Consider the following 23580-nt stretch of genomic DNA (forward strand, 5'->3'; position numbering starts at 1 on the left):
CAAGGTTTAGGAAAGTTTAATAACATTGACAAAATTGGATTTTTCCAGGATAAAACAAAACATTCCTGGTGATATGCACAATCCAGTATTCCCGAAGGTGGCAGTCTCACTAAGCCTGTCAAATGTCTGATAGTGTGGAATCCAAACAATATGTGTTGCAGCACAACAAGTGAGACAAAATAATGATTGTTACATGTGTATACAATACACCTTATAAGGTGGATATGTATATCATTTAGCCGATTAATTTAAAGCTGGGAAGGTTCACATCCTATCCCACATAAGGTCAATGGCAATTTATTAGTAGGTACTTGTTCACAGAAAGTCAATATCTGCGAGAACAGAGTTATTCGTTCCACGCTCGATGGCTTTCACAGTGACCAACGTGTCACCAAAATACATTTTAACTTGTATAATTGGATTCTGCGGTTGAACTAAATCCTTTTTAAGTTCGGCGTCCTGCGTTGGAGCAATTAAGGTAAGCCTAACTTCGCCGAGTCGTTTGCAATCTTCTATGTAAGTGGGTACAGCATCTCTATCTGTCTTATAAAGTTCTATAACAGCTTCCTCTGAGCTTGGAGTACGAAACTCATGCATTGCTGACTCCATAATGGGTTCAATTTGTGTTCCTCTTTCGATGAAAACTTTGAATATACCGCTACACTTGAACGAGCCGTTTTGGAAGACCCTTAGTTTTTCAGGGTGTCTTCCTTCTTCAAACTCCACAGATGTGTCGATCCCTGTGTAAAATAAAGTATACAGTTTAACTGATAAGCAATGCATTCTGAAAAAGTATCCTGGACAGCGGCATTCGCGCCATAGAATTGTGACCTTGACCGAGGATGTTTGTTTAAATATTTTTAACCATGGGTTTGTTCCTGTAGTTTCCATTGTATTATTGTTGTCTTTGATAATGCCGGCATTTATGGTATTATCAACGTATAAACTGAGTAGAATAATACAAAATAAACTACAGGAATAAGTAAATACAATAATATACAGAATTTCAAGCGCTGGGCTGTAATCCAAATATTACAAGATGTGTTCCCTGATGCAGATTAACAGTTGTTTAATATATATATATATATATATATATATATATATATATATATATATATATATATATATATTTAATGCAGATAAAATATATATCCATTACATCGATAAGTATGTTTAAAACCTCCGGACTATTGCTAACTCTTTAGGTTTCTCTCAGGATATCGATATGTCGATATTTTTTTCACAAAATGACTTACAGTTTATATTTATTTGCCAGGATATCGATATGTATATACACATTGACGACAGAATATCAATGAGGTTGTTCATAATAGCCAAACATCAACACGTTTTATTAAGTTGCCAGAATTCCGACAAGTCTATGCATACCTGCCAGATTATCGATATTGATTACCATTACTGCAATGTTGTTTTAAGGTACTGAGTCGAACATGCCATAGAGTATGTGAGTAAGCCGGGTCGGTAGGCTCAGTTTGTAGAACACATGCTAGCAGCAGTAGCAGGAGGTACCGATATTGGCCATTCTCTTTCCCGAAACTGAGATATATCCAGCTTGCGGGTGAGAATGTCATGGTATTGACTCGGACAGGCCTGAGAGATTTAAAGTTATCAGAACAAATTCAGATGTTAGAAATGATTTGACTTGCAAAAAGAGTTCCAGGATTAAGTCTTCGGATTTTTCTGAGCAAGTGATTGGCAGAAAACTACAATAAGTCACGTACCTACAGTATACGGCATTCTGTGTGTACGAATAAAAGACCCGTCTAGTCCGTAATGAACTGCACCTGATTAAAAATTAAAATGTAGAGTATACGACGGTTATAACACCTTACCATATCTCTACAACATAACAAAATTCAGTCATGATAAAATAAGAAGAAACGCGTTAACTTAGGTTTTGTTTACCTCTTCCCTCCAATAGTAAATTCCTTAGGTCAGAGAATTTTTCGCATGCGCTAAATTAAATGAATTCAAAACCAGTCCAAACTATGATAAGTAATATTCAGTGATTATTTTCGTCTCCGGAAAGCAATTGAATTGTCAGCATTCTTATATGAATAGTATTCAGAAAATATGAATAATTGTTATTTTGCGAAACAGTTTACTTTTGGTGATGTCCATGAAGTATGTGAGACATATAACATAATATATTATTTTTGTAAATTGAACCGACACAATTATGAAACATTATTATGTATAAAAACATCTTCATACCTTTCAAAACAGCAAGTTCAGGAGCCTGAGGAATTATTAGCAAATATCTGTTTGAATCGAAATGACTTTTCACCATCTGTTGAAAGATTTTGGACTCTGCAAACCCACCGACTAATACAATCGTTGAAACGTTCTGTAAGTCTGTTTTTTGCAATAGCTCGCTAACTTGAACAATCGTATGTTCAATTGTTTCTTTAAAGATGTCTAACACTGCTTTAGCCTTGATAAATAGTTTATCTCTTCTGTATGAGACTTTCATAGCTTGTTGGCTTTCTTGAACTTGTGTTACACCAGCTAGTTCAATGAGTCGTGCCGGAAGTTTGAGACTGAACTGACCATCCTGTCTTTTCTTTACTTCAAACGTTCGTTCAAGCTCAAGTAGTTCGTCCTTTTCTTCTCTAGAAAACTTCTGCAATACCTTTGCTCCAAATAAGTCTTCCAAAAGCTACAAAAATGTGCAAACCAAAGTATTTAATTATCGTGAAGATCGATACCTTTCGACCTCAATAAACCCTCCAAGTAATTGACTATAAAACATACAAATAGACTTGGTTTAAGTCCAAATTTAGCCTAAAGCTACCATAAGTCGATGGGAGACTACAAAGACTTCCAAAGGCATTGAGTAGCGAGTATTTAGATATATACTCTATGGACACAAAGGCTAAAAGCCTAAAACAATTCAAAAGTTGCATGAAATATAGATGTCGGCGTGTTTATTTACATTTCTTAATCAATGACGGTATTCGATATGCAACTTAAGTCAATTTTATAGTCATACGTTACTGAATCACTGTATTCCACCAATAATGTCAATATTGGACTGATGTCAGATAAAAATCAGAATATCGGCAAAACTTGACCGATTTTAACTACTATTAATCCATAAATGTATTTCACCTGCTACTCAACAATATGCAAGTGGTTCGTGAAAAACACTGTCTAGATCTTAACATTAACATATAAAGGGCCATTAATCGAACTAATATTAAATTCGGCTAAGAATTAGTCAGATATCGTTTGTTGAACATCAAATGCAGTGAAACTAATGATACAAGCTCCATGGTAACAAAGCATATATATACCCTGTTAAAAGGCACAAAAAATAGGGTCGCTTCAACTTCATTTTTTAACTTCGGGTTTTAGTTGCTAACCGATGTCGGACGTATATTGATAGGGAAATTCATTAGTTGTCGGAGATATGCAAGCTAAGATTTCGCTTCAACTTATTTTGATGACTAGTTGATGTAGGTAACCGATGCTGCACTTAAGTCGCGTTATGATGCAAAATTAAGGCGGACTGATCCCAAACCGATTTTGACCGATATCGTGTACATATTTAAGGCAAAATCAATTTGATGTCTGGCCGAAACATCCATGCTGGCTGGATAACTCCATTAATTAAAACCTACTTTCATACTGCCTTTATCGTTCTAAGATCTTAGATAGATCAAAATTAAATACCAACCTAGACTACAATGAATAAAGCATCAAGACTTCAAATATTAGCATTTATGAGTCTGGTTAAATGTGCTATATGGTCAAGTCAAGTATGTTAATTTAAGTTTTGTGCTGTTGTTCCATGTTTCTGGTATGTGATTGTTTGTTTTTGTGTTCTATGTTTTTGGCGTTTACCCTGTGTCATTAAACGGGTGATATGTTTAAACTTTCGGCTTTGATATAAGTTACTAAAAACAGGTTCGACCATTATTTATGAAAGAGCTCCCGAATGATTTGTTATCTACTACCTGAAAAAACTTTTTATTCACGTTGTATCCTCCCCAGGGTCCTCCTGATGGCGGCATAAGTGCATCCAAAGTGCCATCAACATTAACCTTGTGTGCAGTAATGTCAACAGTGCCTCCTTAAACAACACAAATGGTGAATGAAATGACAAAGCACGCGTCAAATCACCAAGGAGTTCTATTTAGGAAAGAACGTTTTTTGTTCTTCGTGTTAGATACGACCTTTTCAAAATTGACTTTTTATCTAAAGGGAGCTTAATTTTTTAATTTGCGGTCGCTATAATTGCCCACTACCTCTGAGTCACAGATGGATTATCATATTTATAGAGAGATGTAACGTAGTAAGAACAAATAAGTACACTGCCGTATCAGCAAATATGCCAAGATCACAGCAACATTTCAAAGTTTTGGTTTCGTGTCACTATGTTATAAATATACTTAAGAGCATAACTTAGCAATTATCATTGAAAACATATTTTGCTATTAGGTAGTAAATTACTTAGGAAACGTCCTATAAGCCTTCTGCAGCAAGTTGTCCTTTTGTTATTACTTGATCAGTCAAAGCTGTAGTTAATTAAACCTAAACGGAACGCATTTAAAGATATATATCTTCAAAACAAAGTAAAACACGTATACTTTTGAATCTTTCGTTCACTTATGTGTGACCTTTCCCAATCGAATATTGCGTTATGCTATTATATCGCAATATTAAGTTCACATGCGGTATAAGATATGAAACAAACATGTTACCAGATAAAACAGAAAAACATATCATTGGTATATTACGCTGTAAATCTTTGCAACCACGTATGAAAATAGCGAGGTTTAAGCTAAATTTAAAGCTTTTAAAAGCATTTATGAATCTGCCACGAGGGTTTGTTCATCATCAAAGGGAATTAACCGCTTTCTGGAGTTTGACAACAGGTCGGTTTTCACACAAATTTTCATTTGGTAGCAAATTAAAAAGATGCAATGTAGTAACAAATGGTTGCTTAACTTGTAATAAAGCATGTCATATAATTAACCCTAAAATACTGTATTTTAACATTGTAAGGATATCGTACCGCCAAGGTCTATGAGAATAAAGTTGCTGTCAGTTTTAAAGATGTCCCTCTGTCGAGGATCATAAGCGGTTGAATACTCATTGATGGAATATATAGCGGCCGCCTCTGGTTCGTAAACAAGTTGAAGGTGTTCAAATGCTATCCCAGCCTGCAATGTGTTACATACTATCTTTAAACGTAAGAATATAATATTAATCATGCATGACATAATAACAGGCTTTATATATATGTACAAGTTGTTTTTCATGTTTTGGGACTTCCTATGATCACAGTATAACGTAGAAGTGCATAAACATGCATATTTGAACCATATTTGAACCAGTAAAACAACTGTTTTTATATTGAAAACATTCACACGTTTACAGAACGCATTATCTGAAACAATGGTGCTATAATAAGGAAGTATTATTATCTGACTGAAAGTCTGGTTTACTTTGATCGCAAACATTTAAATACATAATACAAAAGAAAACACACAAATATTAAACATTTTCATAGGAAATACAATATAGGAACATAACAATCAAGTAATATATCTGATATATGCACATTGATTATGATTTTGAGAGAATCAATAAGAAACCGATGGCTTTCTTCTGTAAATCCTTTGAGCTGCTTATAATCCTTTGAGCTGCTTATGAATATGTGAAGTTTATATAATGTGATGAACGACTGTCCTGTAACCATATAAAGTCATAATTCGCACTACACATAGTTACTTACAGTTTTACGTTATTGTGAAACATTAGCTTCAAAAATATTTATTGCATTATTCATACCATGAATTTCTTGTCTCATAATTAATTGTTTGTTTGTGGCTACCAGCGGTGTGGGTATTCACTAACCTTTTCAGCTGCAAGCACCATTATTTGTTTCGCAGCATCATCCCAGATGGCGGGAACAGTAATCGTCCATTTGACGTCCTTTTCCTCAGTGCGTGGGGCAGATGCTAAGAGAGTTTCCATCAGCTCGTCTTTGAGGTATTTGAGTGCTCCTCCAAACACGTCTATTATGTTCATTGGCTGTCCCTGGTCGTCCCTTAATGTTGTAGTAACACGCAGCTTCTGTATGTTTAAGAGTTTATTTACAAAATTCATTGAGGCAAAATGTCCATGTGGGTACAGCGTTTAAAGAATATTAAAGCCAATAACATAGTAATTAACATAATTTATATGTCACGCACTCACACACACACGCACGCACGCACACACACACACACACACACACACACACACACACACACACACACACACACATACATTCACAACTTGAAATTTCAATATATCACAATCATATTGAAAAAAGACGTAGGACAGTATGTACATAACGTGAAGATTCGTTTGATGGAGTCATTTTACCCATTATAAATGTTATACGTTTCCCTTATTTGCATAGCATTATACAAATAAAAGGACATATAACAGATGTTCGTTTTGGTACGATATTTACAAATGATAGGGAAGTATTTTAGACACCTTCAACACTTTTTCTCAACATCTGAAAAACCAAAATGTTTTTGTTTCCTTTTTTGAGTTAAAGAATACAACCTCATTAGAACCGTTTTTATCTTGCCCATTAACAAGCCCATGAACAAGTTCTGGTTTCTTCAACCGACCTTTTGTGTTGGTCCTCTCTGCAAATCCATTTTAAACCAACGGAAATACCTCCACCCCTTGTGGTTGGTTTCTTCCGCAAGTTTTGCATACATGTTTTCAGCCTGTAATGCATATATATTTGAACGAATTCCGTTTCGTCTTATAATGTCAGGTAATTAATGCGTGAACGCTATTCCTGGCCACGTAAAATTCAAAATAAATGTAGCTCCTGTAGTATGGGTTCTCTTGACACAGAACATTGTAAATGTAACTCCTTTAGTAATTAACAGAACATTGTTAATAGGATAGTTACAAGCGTGTTGGTACCTAAATCCAAGCATAATCGTGTTATCCTTGTGTATCAAGATGCAATTGTCTATGTGCTGATAATCTTGCACATATTTCGTTCGGAAGCATGCGTAACTCCCAAAGCCTACGTACATGTATAAAAGACTCGTGTTTTATGGTTACTAAATAAAGAACCTATATCAACACATTTCATTTGAAAATTTGTCTTGGTCCTTCAAACCCAATATTTTACTGTGGAAATTCCTTTGCATTATCTTTAAATGCTCTTCCTAGAATGATTTAAGTAAACAATAAATCTATCTTATATTACAATACCTGAATTGTTGATAAATTTAAGTGTATAAACATAGTAGATATTGATCCACATGGATTCTAAATGGGTTTGAATTCAAACCTTCAAACTGTAAATGATCATAAAATTTAAAGTATAACACAATAAAGTAATGTGTTGACAATAACTGTTTGATATTCAATAATGGGTTCAAACTTTATCCTTAAAACTGTTAAGGAACAAAAGGCAGAAATGTAGGAAGATGATTTAAAGTATCCCTTATTAGGGAATAGCATTTCTATCAGATATAACTATGAACTCAATCGTTGACGAACCATAGCAGATAGGTTTAAGTTATAACATTAAAATTGTAAATGCCTGGTATCCAAATGAGTTGAAATTCTCATCCTTGTCAAATAGGATGACGGTCGGAGCTTTGTTCGTGATCGTAGACCCACTGAAGGTTGAAAGGGAACAGATCTGAAATCATTATAAATGCGGCGTTGAAAAATCCTTAAGTTTTAACTTTATTTTTTCCAATAGTGTGAAGAACGTTATGTTTTCTTATGCTAAGTAACGTCCTCGGGCACAATGTTGTGCAAGGACGTTGTCTGGTATTGTCGGGGAAATGTAACACGCGGGCAAAACCAACTAGCCTGACGTAAATAAGCTTGCCAAAGGCTCGTAAAAAGTGATCGGTAGTTCAAATTCATAAATTATACTTAAACAATGTATTCGAAGAAAAGTTGCATTTATATTTTAATGTGCTTTAATGTTTCTCCTATGCTTTCCCTATAGAAACCTTGATTGATTCAAAGATAACAATAAGAATATTCCGTTTTAACTAAATAAAGGTTTAAAACCACGTTTTAAATGATACTTAAAATTAACGAAAAAAGTACATCCCATTTCTGCTTCCATTAAATTTTACATCTTACTCTTAAAACGTTTACATAAACTTTTACTTGATATCTTATATCGGTGCGTACTTACCTTGTCGGATCCTCGGAATTTAAAAGCGTAACCAGAATACGTTGTACCAAAGTCTATGGCTGCAACAACCATGTGTTCATCACGCGACATCTCACTTCCTGCTTCTCGAACAAAAACAGACTAAACCTAACAAGGTTTGCCCTTACATTATTCATACGCATATTGTATTCAAATTCTACATAGGTAAACAAATGTTTTTCAATGATATCAATAACTTAATCAAGGCTAATATACACTGTCAGTAGTCCCAACAAATATATACGCAAAGAACACAAATGTTCGTCCTTGAATTTACTAAAATGTTATAAGATGACGATAAATATTGATCGAAAGATGGCCGACCCAAATACTTACCTAACGCACTTTATTGCTAGATTTATTTTGTAAAATATTCTCCTTTTGCACAAATGCGAGGCAACTTAACCCATATATGGTTTCATCTTTCTGAACTAAATGTCTTACTCGTACACTTTAAACTTCTTAAGAATACAATTAGACGCATAAACATGTTAAAAAAGACTTGTTACGAAAACGAAAGAAGAAGTGTATTTTAAATGTACCTGATAGAGACAGTTGACATTAACCTGCTTAAAATACACTTCTTCTTTCGTTTTCGTAACAAGTCGTTTTTAACAGAAAGATGAAACCATATATTCAATGGTTTAGATTTACCATAATGAGTTACATATTCAACCAGAGAGAAAACGTATTTATGTCAGTGTTACCTTGGCCAGATCCTGTATAATATTATCCGTAGTAAAATAAGCGTTAGCCAGAAAAAGTAGTTCCAAAGCCTAAAGCAACTGAAATTAGATTGCCGTTCGTGTTCATATTTGTCACGATAATATCAATTGACCATTTTCGTAAAAATGCAGGAGTCTTAAACACTTTTTTGTTATCAAAGGTATGAATTGGTATAAGATCCTCTGGTTTCCTCCATTTTATAATTCTGTCACCCGATATAGCATTCATGTTATACGCATCTCAATTTCAAAAGCTTAATGTTTATATCATATTAAATCTTCAAACTTTTACATTAGCCTGTAATAATGAGATTCGTATTGCCGACTATTGACATAATTAAAATATCGCATTTCAAACTACCTTCCAGCTTGCATGCGATATAGTAATAAAGTGTAAATGTAAAGACATACTTTCAATATCGTTTTTTGAAAGAATCTCGTTTTAACAGATTAAAGATTTGAGCGTTTAACTTAACTTTAAGTAGAATACTGCTAAAATGTACTGCAACTAACAAAGTAATATATATTAAAAAAAGCCAAAAAAGCAAACACGATCATAATTTAAAAAAGCGGATTTTGTTTAATTTTTACATAATTTATTTGCATTATAAACGGAAATCATGGATCATTTCCTGCACCATAATACATGTTTACAATTCAAATGAACTATATTTAGTTATTGTCGCAATATAAAAAACAATAGAAAAATACGCAAATGATTGTATAACAATATGGATTCGTAACGCGATCCGTAACTCGACGTTCTTCTGTACGCTCGGGCGTACACATACATATTAGATCCAACGAAATGGCAAGTGCTTAAATCTTGAAATCAGAAATACAGAAATCTTAAGGAAGTGTTAATACAATCAACAATCAACATAACACTGTTTAAGAGTGGTTGTAAAGTAACTGAAAGTTGGCTTTCAATATACTGTATTTAATTTGTATTGTTGAAACGTGTTCTCCGCCCGCTCTTTTTTCAATCAAACTTTCTTGGCCAAAAAGTATAAAAGAGTTGCATATGTTGACAGTTAACACAGGTAAATGGGCATCCATTTGAAAATACTGCTGGTAGGCCCCTGTATTAACTCAGCCTATCATGCCACAAAGCAGTGCAATCTTGCACCAAAGACGCGGTTTGTTGAGCCGTCTAAACTAGAACATTTAAAAGAGTTTATAAACCTCTGAAGTCATTGAGCTGTATTGAAACTAAAACATTAAATATTCAACCTAGTTTTGTCACGTTTTATGAATGCTTTCCTATCGAATAAAAATATTGATTTGTGCAGAACATTGAATTGCTATTCAGCCGAACGCTTGTACTGCATTCACCACTTCGGGTAAACACTGCGATAGATATATTAAATTTCTCAAACCTTGATTTTTCAAAACTTCTTGCAATGCGATATGAAAGCTTAAGTCATGTGAAAGCATGAACAGTAAACTAGCAAAGAAAGGTTTTCACCACCCTCCGCTCACCTACCCCGATTATTTATATACACAATTAATGACTAATGATATAGAACTAGAGGACAATTGTTTGATGAAGCGTATGATCATAATATATTTCACCGAGTCGGCACCCAAAACCTAATTTCAAGAGAAGCGCAGCCACGATCGAAATATTTACCTTTGGTATTTAAAAGGTGAAAAATACCGAATCTTACCCTAAAACCAATGTTACCGTTAAAGATGCACTCTTACTCCCAAAAAAGATTTACCACAATTTATAATAGTGTTTTAATATTTAAAAAAGGATGAATAAATGTCGAAAACAATGGTTTTTATGAAGGATATCGAGTTTAATTTGAAAGAAATCAGAATTAAAACAGGGTATTTATACCTTATAAAACTATAAGGTATGACGTCACCATTTCGTCATATGTTCTTCCGTTGTGTGGAAAATTCTCAATAAAAAAATAATGTTTTTATGACTGATAGACATGTTTTCACATGCTCAATACACTGTAAATCAATTATTCCTGAATCTTTTATACCTTGAGTATCTATTATTGCTTCATTTATCATTTAGAATACATATTTAAGCATAAACTGCTGCCCTGTGGTTGAAAGGTCATTTTGAAAGAACTGTCATGGCGGACTGTGCATTTTTTAGAGTTTGTTTTTCAAGTGGAGAGATTTTTCTTAGGAATAACTTGATCCCCCTTTCTTATTGGCTTAAAAGGTAATTTAAAGCTTGTACTTTAAGAATATATAAGTTTATCATAGTCTGCATTCGCTCAAAATGCCTTTAAATGTTGTCTAAAAATAATCATTTCACATTGAATTATAGAGGAAATGACAATGGTGGTGTGTAACCTGTAACAGACAACAGTAAATATTTTAGCATTCACCAATTATTTAATATTTTTGCGCTTTCTGCTATTAAATACACTTGCTATCAGAATTTAATATTTTTCATAAATGTATTATTAAGTAGGAAGATAAGGGCTTTTCACTCAAAATTTATGTTTGTTATACATGTGTATGTATTGATTTTGAATAAGAGTGTCACTTTAAATATATGCATAAAATGGATATACAATGACTGTGAATTTGAATTGGTTATTTACGGAAACAAGAACAATCCTTTTTTGCCATCTGCATTATTTATACAAATTAAAGATTATTGAAGTAAGAACCTAGATCCTATAGTCGAACGGGCCACTGGCGCAGGAATATTTAATAGCAATTCTGGGATGGTAATGGTCCAGGAAACAACATTTTGCATACAATCCACATCAACGTATGTGTTCTGGGTGGCCATCTTACCACGTCCGACAAACTCATGATAGTCCAGAAGGTAGTGTTGTGCAGATGATTGATTATCATCGACAATTGATCGGAAAGGCCTATGTCGGCGACAATCGATAGTGAATTTTAAACAATCGATTATAGAAACAAGGGACGCAACCACTACCGACTAATTATCTTTTTCTGATTAATGCTAATTAATGTTGAAATGTTAAATGTCCAATCATATTCTTATTAAGTCAGTTTGTCACTACAGTACCTTATTACAAATTTTCTTTGTAATTTTACTGCTAAAGAATTTGTTCTCAACTTCTCATGTTTGTGGTTTAAAAGTGATTTTAGAAACATGTAACCGTTAACTTTTTATATGTAAGAAGTTTTCTCAGTTTTCTAAAAAAAATGTTCTTGTAAAACATATACTAGAATGTTCAACTGCTTGTTTTTCTTTTTACTGACTGATTATAAAAAAAAATTGATTTGAGCTTTCTTTGTGTTTATTTTACACATGTATACAATACCAAATGTAAGACAAAAATTAGAGTCTGTGGTATCATGTTCTGTATAAGTAACTTGTTAACACTGAAAGATAGTTTCGTTCTGAATAAATAACGTAATTTACACAAAGAAATGTACAAACAATATTGTAAGGGAACATTGGTGCTTAAAACTGGTGCATGTACTGTATCTATATGCCTTAAATATGAAAATCAGTGATAATTAAATAATAATTAAATCGATTAATAATCGATCATTGATCGGTTTCATAAACCGATTATCGATAGTTATTTTTCTGTCCGATTTCCAATACTACCGGAAGGTAGACGTTATGTTTGTGGACTGCCAAGCGGGAATGACAAAATAATGATACGTGCATTAATATTCAAAACATGTCATGGGGCGGTTCGTTGTTTTGAATGGAAAGCTCGTTTGCTTTAACATATAAGTTCGCTGGCAATTTGTCTGTAGGTACTTGTTTGCAGGAAGTTAATATATGCGACAACTGTTTTGTTCGTTCCAAACTCAATGGCTGTCACAGTAAACAGCGTGTCACCAAAATACATTTGAACTTGTATTGTAATAGGATTCTATGGTTGACACACATTTTTTCGAGTGAGTGTTGGAGCAATTAAGGAAATCTTAAATTTATGATTTTAAGCGAGTTCTTTTAAAGCTTTATTTGCTTGCACATATAAGTTTACAGGAAGTTAATATTAGTGACAATTGATTTATTCGTTCCATCCTGAACGGCTTTCACAGTAACGAATGTGCCACCAAAATACATGTTAACTTTTATAATTGGATTCGTTTGTTCACGAATATCCTTTTCATTTTGGTTGGCCTGTGTTGGAGCGATTAGGGTAAGCCTCACTTTACCAAGCAGGGTGCAATCACTGGTGTAAGTAGGAGTGTCATCCCTGTCTGTCTTATAGAGTTCTATAACAGCTTCCTCGGGGTTTGTGGCTCGAACCTCATACGTGGCTGACTCCAAGTCGGGTTGAATTCTTTCTCCTCTTTTGATGAAAACTTTGAATATATCGGTGCACTTGTACGAGCCGTTTTGAAAATTCCTTCGTTGTTCAGGGTGTATCCCTTCTTCAAACGGGACAGATGAGTCGATTCCTGTGTGTTTCAGTATATAAATATAGCTATATATGACTTACTAAACATAACTTAATCGAGATGTATTATGAGCGAAACAATTCTGTATTTAGTTTGAAATGGACACACATAGTGTGATTCTATAGTGTTATTTTACAAAATAAATATATTATGTGACGTGGTATGTGTCTCCCGTTCAGTGGTTTTAGCGCCCCGGCCTTCATTCGGAACTCTTCGGCCATTTTGATCGAAAATAACCTCGGGTGTATGCCGGTACATCAGCAGAAGTAGTTAGTGTTTTTGTTTAATGATATTATTCATTAAATGTTTCTTTTAGCTTGTATTTGTTGATCTTAGTTTAAATTGGTTACCAGTGAAGTGTTTTATTGCTAACATAATTAAGATTCCCTAGACTTAAGTCATTAAGTTTATCTGCTAAATTAAATAACTACGCGATCTACTTTTACCGATTTCTGACATTGTAAACCGTCCATATACGAGGTTGTTTTCGATAAAATTGGTAGAGGAGTTCCAAATGCCCGGCCTTGTGTCCTTGACACCTGGTTTTTGATTAAATGTTGGACATATCGGCTCGTCCCTTTAGTTTTCATAGAGATTATTGTTATAACTCCAGCATACAAGAATATCGATAAGAATATATGAACTCGTCAATATCGAAAGTGCTCAATATAATTGGCATAATGCCGGTCAGTGTAAACATAGTTGCCATAAAATCAGTAAGTCCAATACATAATTACAAAAATGTTGGTAAGATTATTTATAATTGCCCTTGTCTATATTTACTTGCCAGCATGTTGATAGGTATATATACATAATTGCCAGAATATCGATACCACTATCATTAGTTACCAGAATATTGATATTGATAAACATAACATTTATGATGTCACGCTACTGTCTCTTTCAGGTCAGCGAGTATGTGATTAGTATAGCGGCTGACTTGCAAGCAGGGAGTCCCGGTTTTAATATACGCATTAGCAATACCTTTCCCGAGACCGAATCATTTGGCGCTACACGTGAGACCGAGACAGCACCCATTTTAATGTGTATTCCTTAACACCGATGTTATGAAATTCGAGGATGAATTTCCAGTATGGGGGTAAATGCCACTGAACTGACCCGCACAGGTAAGTGAGTTTGTTAGAAATCAAAGCCGGTGAGCTCAGCGGATTTGCAATCAGGTGATCCCGAGTAAAAAAAGTTGGACTTGCAAGCAGCGGGTCCCCGATTAAATCACTGGACTGACCACATACATATCTGAGCCTGTCACAGATGGAAAACCACAAGTAGCTTACCTACAGTATACGGCATTCTGTGTGAGCGGATGACAGACTCGTCAAGTCCGTACAAAACTGCACCTGAATCGAAGGGTAAAGCAGAATACACGACATTTTACCAGAGCAAATCGTTCTATAAAACATAATAAAACATAATCATGATTCACTAACGACTTCAAACTTTTCGCATAAATATTCAAACCAGAATAACGGGATTATATTGCCTTTATCCTTCATCTTTATACACTAAATGTTAGAGAAAGTTTATTTGCGTTCGTGCACTATGCTAATAGTTCTTAAACTGTAATAAAACCAAGTCCAATCATTGACAAGTTATATGCTCTCTCTAACGTCATTGGAAAGCATTAGAAAGTTTTGTAATTTTCCCCAATGCACAAACTACGTTGTCAATACGTCAAACGATATGTAAAATATTACGTACTGTTTCTTTAAAATGAAAAGGATACATTTCTGCAACAATTTTATACGATGAGGTAATATACCTTTTAAAACAGCAAGTTCAGGAGCCTGTGGAATGACCAGCATATATATATTTGGATCAAAACGACTTTTCATCATCTGTTGAAGTATTTTTGACTCTGCAAACCCTCCAACTAATACAATAGTTGATACGTTCTGTAAGTCCGCCTTTTGTAATTGCTCGCTAACATGAACAATGGTTTGTTCAATTGTTTCTTCAAAAATGTCTAACACCGTTGAAGCATTGATAAATAGTTTGTCTTTTCTAAATGTGACTTTCGGAGCATGTTGGCTTTCTTGAATTTGTGTAACACCAGCTAGTTCAATGAGTCGTGCCGGTAGTTTGATACTGAACTGACCATCCAGTCTTTTTTTCACTTCAAACGATCTTTCAAGCTCAAGCCGTTCGTCCATTTCTTCAGCAGAAAACCTTCGAAAAACTTCGGCTCCAAATATGTTTTCCAAAAGCTAAAGAAATGTATAAACAAAATTATTAATGACCGAGAATAAAAATACCCTATTAATTTGTAAAACAACAACAAATATAGCCCAAAGCTTTAATGAAACAATGAAAGACTGCTATAGAGTAACCAGTAATTGATGATAAACCTCTTTGGACGCAAAATTTAAAGGTCTAACGAAAACGCAAAAATAGTTCTTTGTAATAGTGATGTAGGTAATTTGTATATATATTCATTTTGTTAATCATGAGATGTATTCAACTTCGCGTAGTAATATTTCATCGACTTCATTCACTGTAATCCAGCCAACATGCCAATATTGGACCGACGTCAGTTATAACATCAGTCAAAACGTCAGTTAGAATTAAGAAATTCAGCAAAACTGAAATCTGAAAGTCTTGTATTAATTAACGCATTTAAATTTATTACCCTGGCTAAAAACTTCTGTAGGCCTTGCGGCCTACAGCCTTAAAGCTAAAACAGGTAGGAGGAAACGTGAGGGTTCGGTATTAGTAAAAAAAAATGAAATGCCAGGTAGGGACATAATGTATCCTATATAAATCAAATAGTTTGGTATATTTTACCTCAAAGAACTTTCTATTGACGTTGTTTCCTCCCCAGGGTCCCCCTGACGGCGGCATAAGGGCATCCAAAGTACCATCATCATTGACCTTGTGTGCAGTGACGTCAACAGTTCCTCCTAAAACAACACAGCTGGTGATTGAAATCACAAAACACTGGTCAGACAATTACAAAACATTGGCCAGACAATCACAAAACATTGGTCAGACAATTACAAAACACTGTCCAGACAATCACAAAACACTGGTCAGACAATCACGAAATACTTTTAATGTTTTGAGCAAAGGAAACAAAGTTTCTATATTAAGTTTTTGATACGACTTTTCTGAACATCAAAAATGGTCTTATATCTAAAGGGACCTTCAATGACTTGAAGGGGGCTTAAATATTTTGAAGGACTTTCAATTAATCGAAATATTCGTGTCACTAAGGTAGCTCACTTCCGTTCAGCGACAGGCCCAAACTACTCCAACAATCTAAATTCATTTTTAAACGGATCCAGTTATGGTTACTACTTTTGTTTTGGTTAATATCTAATTCTTTTCGCCCGTTAAATTGTTTTTAGGCTTTCTATAAACAAAAAAGAATAAACGATGTTTCAGGTTTTGGCATAAAGCGTAAGCTAGATATTTGGCTAAATGAAACATGATATTTAAACCAGTTACGCTCAAGATATTCCCAGAAAATGACTCGACATATTTCGTTCGCTGCTTACTGCCACTGAGACAATGATGTTACTCCCGGGTAATTAATTAACTCATCAATTCTCGTGAAATGTGATTTGCCATCATTACAGCAACAGTTATCAGCATTCAAACAACTGTGTTTAATTTCATTATGTTAATTGAAAAGACCCTCGAAAAGTGCTATAATTACAAAGACACGTTGTTATTAGGAATTACGAACTAGAAGCTAACTGCATCCAGTGATCTACATATATTCACGCGATCAATTTGTCATCGCTGAAGTTATTTGAAAATACAATGGAACGCATTTAAAGACATATGGCCAAATCGGTATATATAAGTTTAAGGAATAAATCAAATATTTGGACCAATAAATATACGACTATAAATCCCCTACACAGCGATCTCCCTTTGCGGACTGAAAAGATCTTCGGCACCGCGTATGAAAATAGCTGGATTTCATGTATAGTTCTTCTTTACAAAACACGTATCTATGAAATATTTTGTTAAAGTTCCATTTAATAACTTTGTTTTAACACTGAAGGAAAGGTAACGGCTGTTTGGAAGAAATAAGTCTGCAGACAAACATCCATTATACCGCCAATTAAAATGATGCAATGTTGTGACAAAAGACTGCATAACTTAAAAACAAAATTACATTAAACTCTACAAGTGCTTCTTTGGACAATGTAAGAAAATCTTACCGCCAAGATCTATGAGAATAAAGTTGCAGTTAGCTTTAAAAATGTCCTTCTGTCTGGGATCATCTGCTGTCTCATACTCGTTCTTGCAAAATATTGCGGCCGCCTCTGGTTCAAAGACAAAGTGTGCAGGTGATATTCCAGCCTAAAACAAGTTTATATCGTCTTAGAACTATGATACCTTATTATAATCTTGAACGGCATACATTCGTGTTCCGTGACTCGAGTTTCATTGGCCGTTTCAAGGTGGTGAACCGATCATTTATTAATGAAGCTCATTTGATGCGTGCGTGGCTTGTTTGTGGTTGTGTATGTTGCATAAATTAGAACTTGTAAAGAAAGTATATTGATATTTACTCTTGCGAGATATTAAGAGGTCGCAATCTCTAAAAGAAATGTGCTTTTATAAACAAAATTTCCGGTTTGGTTTAAACAACTTGTATTTCCATATGTAGCACAAGAGAATATACGTTAAACAAATAAACACAGTATAGAAACATAACATTGTACCAATATATTTGATATATGTTGAATTATTAAGATTTTGAAAAACAAGAAGAACGCTAAGACTTATGCGAAGCCTCTCTCCTATCGCTCTTTTAGGTTTATAATATGTGATCACCGAAATTCTTTTTACCATATGAAGTCACAAATAGCATCTCGCATACTTACAGTTTTCCTTTAGTTTAAAGAATTTGTTTCAACGATATTTTATTTCATTTACTTATACCATGTAGTGTTGCGGCAATGTGTTTTCATTCTTTACCGTAAAGAAATGTATGTTTTGGCTTCGTACCTTCTCAGCTGCCTTGAACATTATTTGTTTCGCGGCATCATCCCAGATGGCGGGAACAGTTATCAACCATTTGACGTCCTTTTCCTCAAAGTTTGGGGCATGTGTTAAGAGTTCTCCCATTAGCTCATCTTTGAGGTATTTGATTGCACCTCCAAACACATCTACTATTTTCATTTTCTGTCCCTGGTCATCCTTCACTGTTGATGCAGCACGCAGTTTCTGAAATTTGAAATTTAAGGAAAAATAGTCGATATTTTTATGACTTATGAATCCTTTTGGGTTTATACCAGGCGAGAACAAAGCCCCAGCTACAAAGAGTGTGACTTATATACCTCAATCAGAAGCTTTAATTAGTAAAACAAACTCACAGTGTTCTCTGCTAGACCTATAAAGTACAATTGCTGTTTTCTAATACCGAAATACAGATAAATTTAGTTTGTATCAGCATTTAGTGTCATTTCAAACATAAACAGTATACGTCATTTTTATGGTTTTTTCAACACTGATAGAGAACATATTGATGTGCCGGGACCTTTTGATATTTGGTTAATTGTTAATTGTGAGATGAGTTTTTCTGTATCCTGTAAAAGACATGCCTTGACATGCTTATTTGAAATTATTATCGTTATAGGTAATGGCGTTTGCTTCCAAATTATGAATGTTGAAATTTTACATTAAAGGTTATTTTATTTGATTTTTACCCTATGCATACATAATATGTTCGGACGGATAAAAATATCATAAACTGACTCTATATTTGCATTTTTCAAAAGTGCAATTAAGATACACTTAACACCTCCCGGTAATGACGAGGATAATTTAATAACTTTAATTCAACTTCAACATGCTTTGAGAACTAAAATGAGATGCTTCATTTGATAAATTTGAGATAAAATGCATATTTTCATCACCGCTGGTGTGACGTCACATCTATGTTTCTTTATTCTTTATCATATCTTAAACCTACCCTCTGTTCTTTACTTCTATACAGTTCCATTTTAAAGCAACGGAAATATCGCCACCCAACGTGGTTGCCTTCTTCCGCAAGTTCTGCATACTTGTTTTCGGCCTGCAGTGCATCAATAAGCAAGAACAGCTAGAAACCATCGTCGGAAAAGCAGCATATTGTATATGGTATCATAATGCTGATGTAGATGTAGCGTTTATTGTTTTCTCTGTAACTGCGCGACAGTTAAAATAAAGGAAAAGGGTCGGGTATATGTCTGGTTATGGTTTATGACATTCGACGCTGCTACAATGCCATTTAATCTAAAAATGTCAGCTTGTTGTTGAGTGACAAAAACACTCAAATTACTTTATAACTATAGAGGAATGTTTCTCGTGCTAATTTGCTGATTTGATAGTGTGAAATATGTTCACAGCCCAAACCAATCATAGTCTTGTTACACGTTTGCAATAAGATGCATATGCAATTTTGAACCATATCAAAAAATTCTTTCAGAAAAATGTGTAGCTCTCAAAACAACACATGTATAAAAGGACAACATACTTGCTGAATATTGAGCCTTAAAAAGAAATAAAATATGAATAGTTTGTCTTTTGGTGCGTGATTGATTTACTGTGGAAATGAATAGCCTAAACTATTGAATTCAGAAAACATAAACTGAGTTAGATATAAAATCAATTAAAAAGCTCTCTTATCTAAACTATTCTACGAACAAGGATATTGCTATAAAATCAATGGAGAAACAAGATAGATATTTAACCACATGAAATTTAATTCGTTTTGAATAATGCTCAAGAAATACCTACCTGATATCCAAATGAGTTGAAATTCTTATCCTTGTCAAAGAGGATGACAGTCGGAGCTTTGTATGTGACTGTGGACCCACTAAAGGTAGAAAGGGAACAGATCTGAAATAATAAAAACATGCGGCGTTGAAATATTTTTCTAGTATTTTTTCCAATAACGTGAAGAACGTAAAACTATTTAATGCTAAGTCACTCACGCTGGCGCGAGGACCTGGTCTGGTATTGTTGGGGAAATGGAGTACGTGGACCAAACCAACTAACTTGAAACTAAACAGAAATTAAATGATAATTTCGGCTTTTAATGGTTCTTTGAGGTTAAACTATATTTATTTTACAATGATTTTAAAGAACGTTATGTTAACTTATGCTGTCATTCTGGTTGCACCAGGTCTTATTGAGGTAATGCTGTTCCCAACTAGTATGGTGTGACTGCATACGAATCGTATGAAAGGTTTTTAAAAATCTTAGTCGTCATAGGAAGTTGAATTAGAAATGAACGAATATTATTTGAAATTGTGATTCGCCGTATTGTGTTATCGCTATTCTTATATTTGTATAATCATAACTGATTCACTGTATTTAATAAAAGTAATTGGTATTCACAGGTTACCCTGCTTAAACAATGCTTCACAATTCAAAACCTTGGTATCAAAAAGTGATAAACCGATTTTTCTGTTATTTAATAGCTAGAAAGTTTAATTTTAAATATAAAAAAGTAATTCAAATATGTTTCATTTTTCACCATTACCCGATGCATTACACTGATGCGTACTTACCTTGTCGGACCCTCGGAATTGAAAAGCGTACCCGGAATACGTTGAACCAAAATCTATGGCTGCAACAACCACGTGTTCTTCGCGTGACATTTCACTTCCTGTTGTCAAAATAAAATAATGTGATCAAAAAAATAACATTCAATGTCCTCACTTTTATTTTACTTAGCTTGTAAAAATGTAGAATGAGTTTAACATAATGAAAATCTTTCCATGATATAAATCACTTATTGGAGAATAGACACTATTCATGTAACTCAATCATGCAAACAAAATGAATGAGCAAATAAAACAATCGCAAATGTTATTCACTTTGATTTACAAAAGAATAATAAGGAAAACTATTGATCGCAATCTAGCCGATCTAAATACATACCAAAAGCACCGAATCGATAGAATAGTTATGAGCCTAAATTGGGAATAATCTTTCTTAACTAAATGTATTTATAATACTAATAGTACAGCTTTACTAATTGATAATTCATTATCAGAAGTATTGATACGTTAAATGAACTGTTTTTCAAAACGAAAGAGGAAGTTAAATCACTGTCCCAGTATTTGATAAACATGAATGTATTGTATATCTTAATCAGGTACACTAGGTACATTTAAAGTAGCACAATGTAAGTGGAACAATTCAATGACAATAACAAACATGCATATCATTTGTGTACAAATAAAATAGTATGTTAGCGTTTTTTTCAACTGGGGCCACGTAGCTAATGATTGGAGTAAAAACAATTATACAAGCTTATATCTGTTCTTATTATATACCCATCATAAATCAAAACGCAAAACTTATCGCAAAATACGGTGGTCCGTATTCTTCTCCGTTGCAATAAGACCGTATTCGACTCTGATGACACGTCATAAATATCATTGCGAGATGTTAAAATGTCATAAAACAAATAGAGTTTGTTATTTATGCTGAAAACGTGTACACTTTAAGTGAGTTAACCAGTATCGTTTTATAAAAACGGGGAAGTTTGCATTGCGTTTTTATACGGAACGTATACGGAATATATATATATATATATATATATATATATATATATATACACGTATGTAAAGGACTTACGTTCCGTCTTCTTTCCACTCACGGGTTAATATTATGATTTTACTTGACCTCAATGGCTGCTATGACTGAAAGCAAAAAATCTGAGTTACACTGCTGGCCCCGATCTACGTATAATCTTGAAAACTAGAAAATTAGGCTAGTCTAACATGATCGCTAGACTAGGTGTAGTATCTTGACAGGAATAAAAACAAACAAACAAGAGGGTCCACCGGGCCCTGAAACGCTTACCTGGTATATGTAACAATTACAGACAATCATCCTGATACAATGATTAGATGCTTCTGTATAAATAAGGTTGTTTGTTTTGGGAACTCTTCGACCACAATCGAACTTGACCGGGATATGATAGTCATATACATTCTCTCTTAATATAGTTATGATTGGTGAATAGGTGATTGTATGTAAACACTGTTAAATATGGCATTTATTTATTAGTCAAGACCATATCAAGATCATTTTGCATGGCTCTTAATTGAATTTAACCGGGCACCTAAAGTCGTACATTTGTTATTATGATAAGGATTGGTTAGGCAATAAATGTGCTAAAATGTGAACAAATTTAAATTGGCATCTATTAAAAAGCAAGGAAACTTGCTCTTTAACTACTGGTCAGATTCGGCCATGACTCAAACTTGGCAATAATCGTAAATAATTGCTAGAGAGGTAACAAACTAAACTAATTGCGGACGATGTTCGACGGACGGACGACAAAAGGCTATTACCAATCTCCACCATTATCCAAACCGTATTCAGTAGTAGCAAAAAGAACAATTAGGGTGTGACAACATTTTCGTCCGTATCTACGTTCTTCATGTTTTAGAGTAAATTTCAAGATACAGCTAGACAGTATTTGAAATGTACAAAACATGTTATTGTTGTTGTTGTTTTTGAAAAATAAATGTAGAACTTGTAGGGTTTTACTGCCAGGTGTGTAAAGTTCGTTAATACTTATTTTATTTTAATATGATTGACAATAATACAGAACACATGCACCTAGAGGGGTACCAAACAATGACAGGTGTCTGTGCCTTTCTAAAGCTGTCTAGCTTAAACCCTTCGTGAGCATATGCTGCTTTATTTTAGTTTATGTTGTTGGCTTGTGAAAAATGAAATACCGACGATACTTTAAAATCATTTCATAAAAAATTGTAATCTAACAAGTTTTGTAATGCAAGTCACGTGCTTAACGTTTTAACAATGTGAATGGATATTTAACCTGAAAATACCTTTCACAGACATGCTGATTGTTCCTTCACTTGATTGCATCTGCCTCGTTTGAAGTTCACTCAATTTCCTGCAAATTTGCATTCTCCCTTCAGAAAAAGAGATTACCATCTTGCGTCTGAACAAACTTTGCTTTTAACCTATCGTTAGTGGACCTGTTGTTAGAATGTTCCATGAATCAAATCTGCTACAAACATGAAGATACTTAATTCGTTGACCAGCTTCCAACAAGCCATATATTATTACACAAAGGTAACGACACATCTGATGAGTTTAAAGAAGGTTGACACCCTGCAAAACTAAAGCATTTTAAAAACAGCTGGTTAAAGTGCAGCGGTTTATTTAGGGTTTTCTTTAAAAGAAAAAATGAAATTCAACCCAATTTGTAGTCCGCTGAGCACGAATTTCGTGCTTCAAAAC

The 23580-nt window shown here is 34.1% G+C and overlaps 2 protein-coding genes across 8 annotated transcripts; both read right to left on the reverse strand.

Annotated features, from left to right (window-relative positions):
• On the reverse strand, positions 1-9221 carry LOC128241439 (heat shock 70 kDa protein 12A-like). Of its 7 annotated transcripts, none has more exons than XM_052958366.1 (10): positions 8935-9221; positions 8210-8307; positions 7595-7696; positions 6657-6758; positions 5887-6105; positions 5042-5189; positions 3981-4096; positions 2236-2680; positions 1743-1805; positions 1-740 (listed from the first exon to the last, which is right to left on the reverse strand). In XM_052958366.1, exons 2-10 carry the CDS (start codon positions 8297-8299, stop codon positions 316-318), a joined length of 1710 nt encoding a protein of 569 aa, XP_052814326.1. In that variant the 5' UTR covers positions 8300-8307; positions 8935-9221; the 3' UTR covers positions 1-315. The 7 variants fall into 7 exon arrangements, with proteins under 7 accessions (XP_052814326.1, XP_052814320.1, XP_052814323.1 ...); XM_052958360.1 differs by having other exon boundaries at positions 8210-8310; XM_052958363.1 differs by having other exon boundaries at positions 8210-8313.
• A 3043-nt stretch (positions 9222-12264) lies between these two features.
• LOC128241745 (heat shock 70 kDa protein 12A-like) lies at positions 12265-21371 on the reverse strand. Its single transcript, XM_052958808.1, has 10 exons — positions 21235-21371; positions 20862-20959; positions 20086-20187; positions 19280-19381; positions 18313-18531; positions 17520-17661; positions 16132-16247; positions 15110-15554; positions 14625-14687; positions 12265-13329 (listed from the first exon to the last, which is right to left on the reverse strand). The coding sequence occupies exons 2-10, from the start codon at positions 20949-20951 to the stop codon at positions 12905-12907; spliced, it is 1704 nt and encodes a 567-aa protein (XP_052814768.1). The 5' UTR covers positions 20952-20959; positions 21235-21371; the 3' UTR covers positions 12265-12904.
• Positions 21372-23580: the final 2209 nt, after the last annotated feature.

The sequence above is a fragment of the Mya arenaria genome, chromosome 7, assembly GCF_026914265.1.
Source record: "Mya arenaria isolate MELC-2E11 chromosome 7, ASM2691426v1".
NCBI classification, from domain to species: domain Eukaryota; kingdom Metazoa; phylum Mollusca; class Bivalvia; order Myida; family Myidae; genus Mya; species Mya arenaria.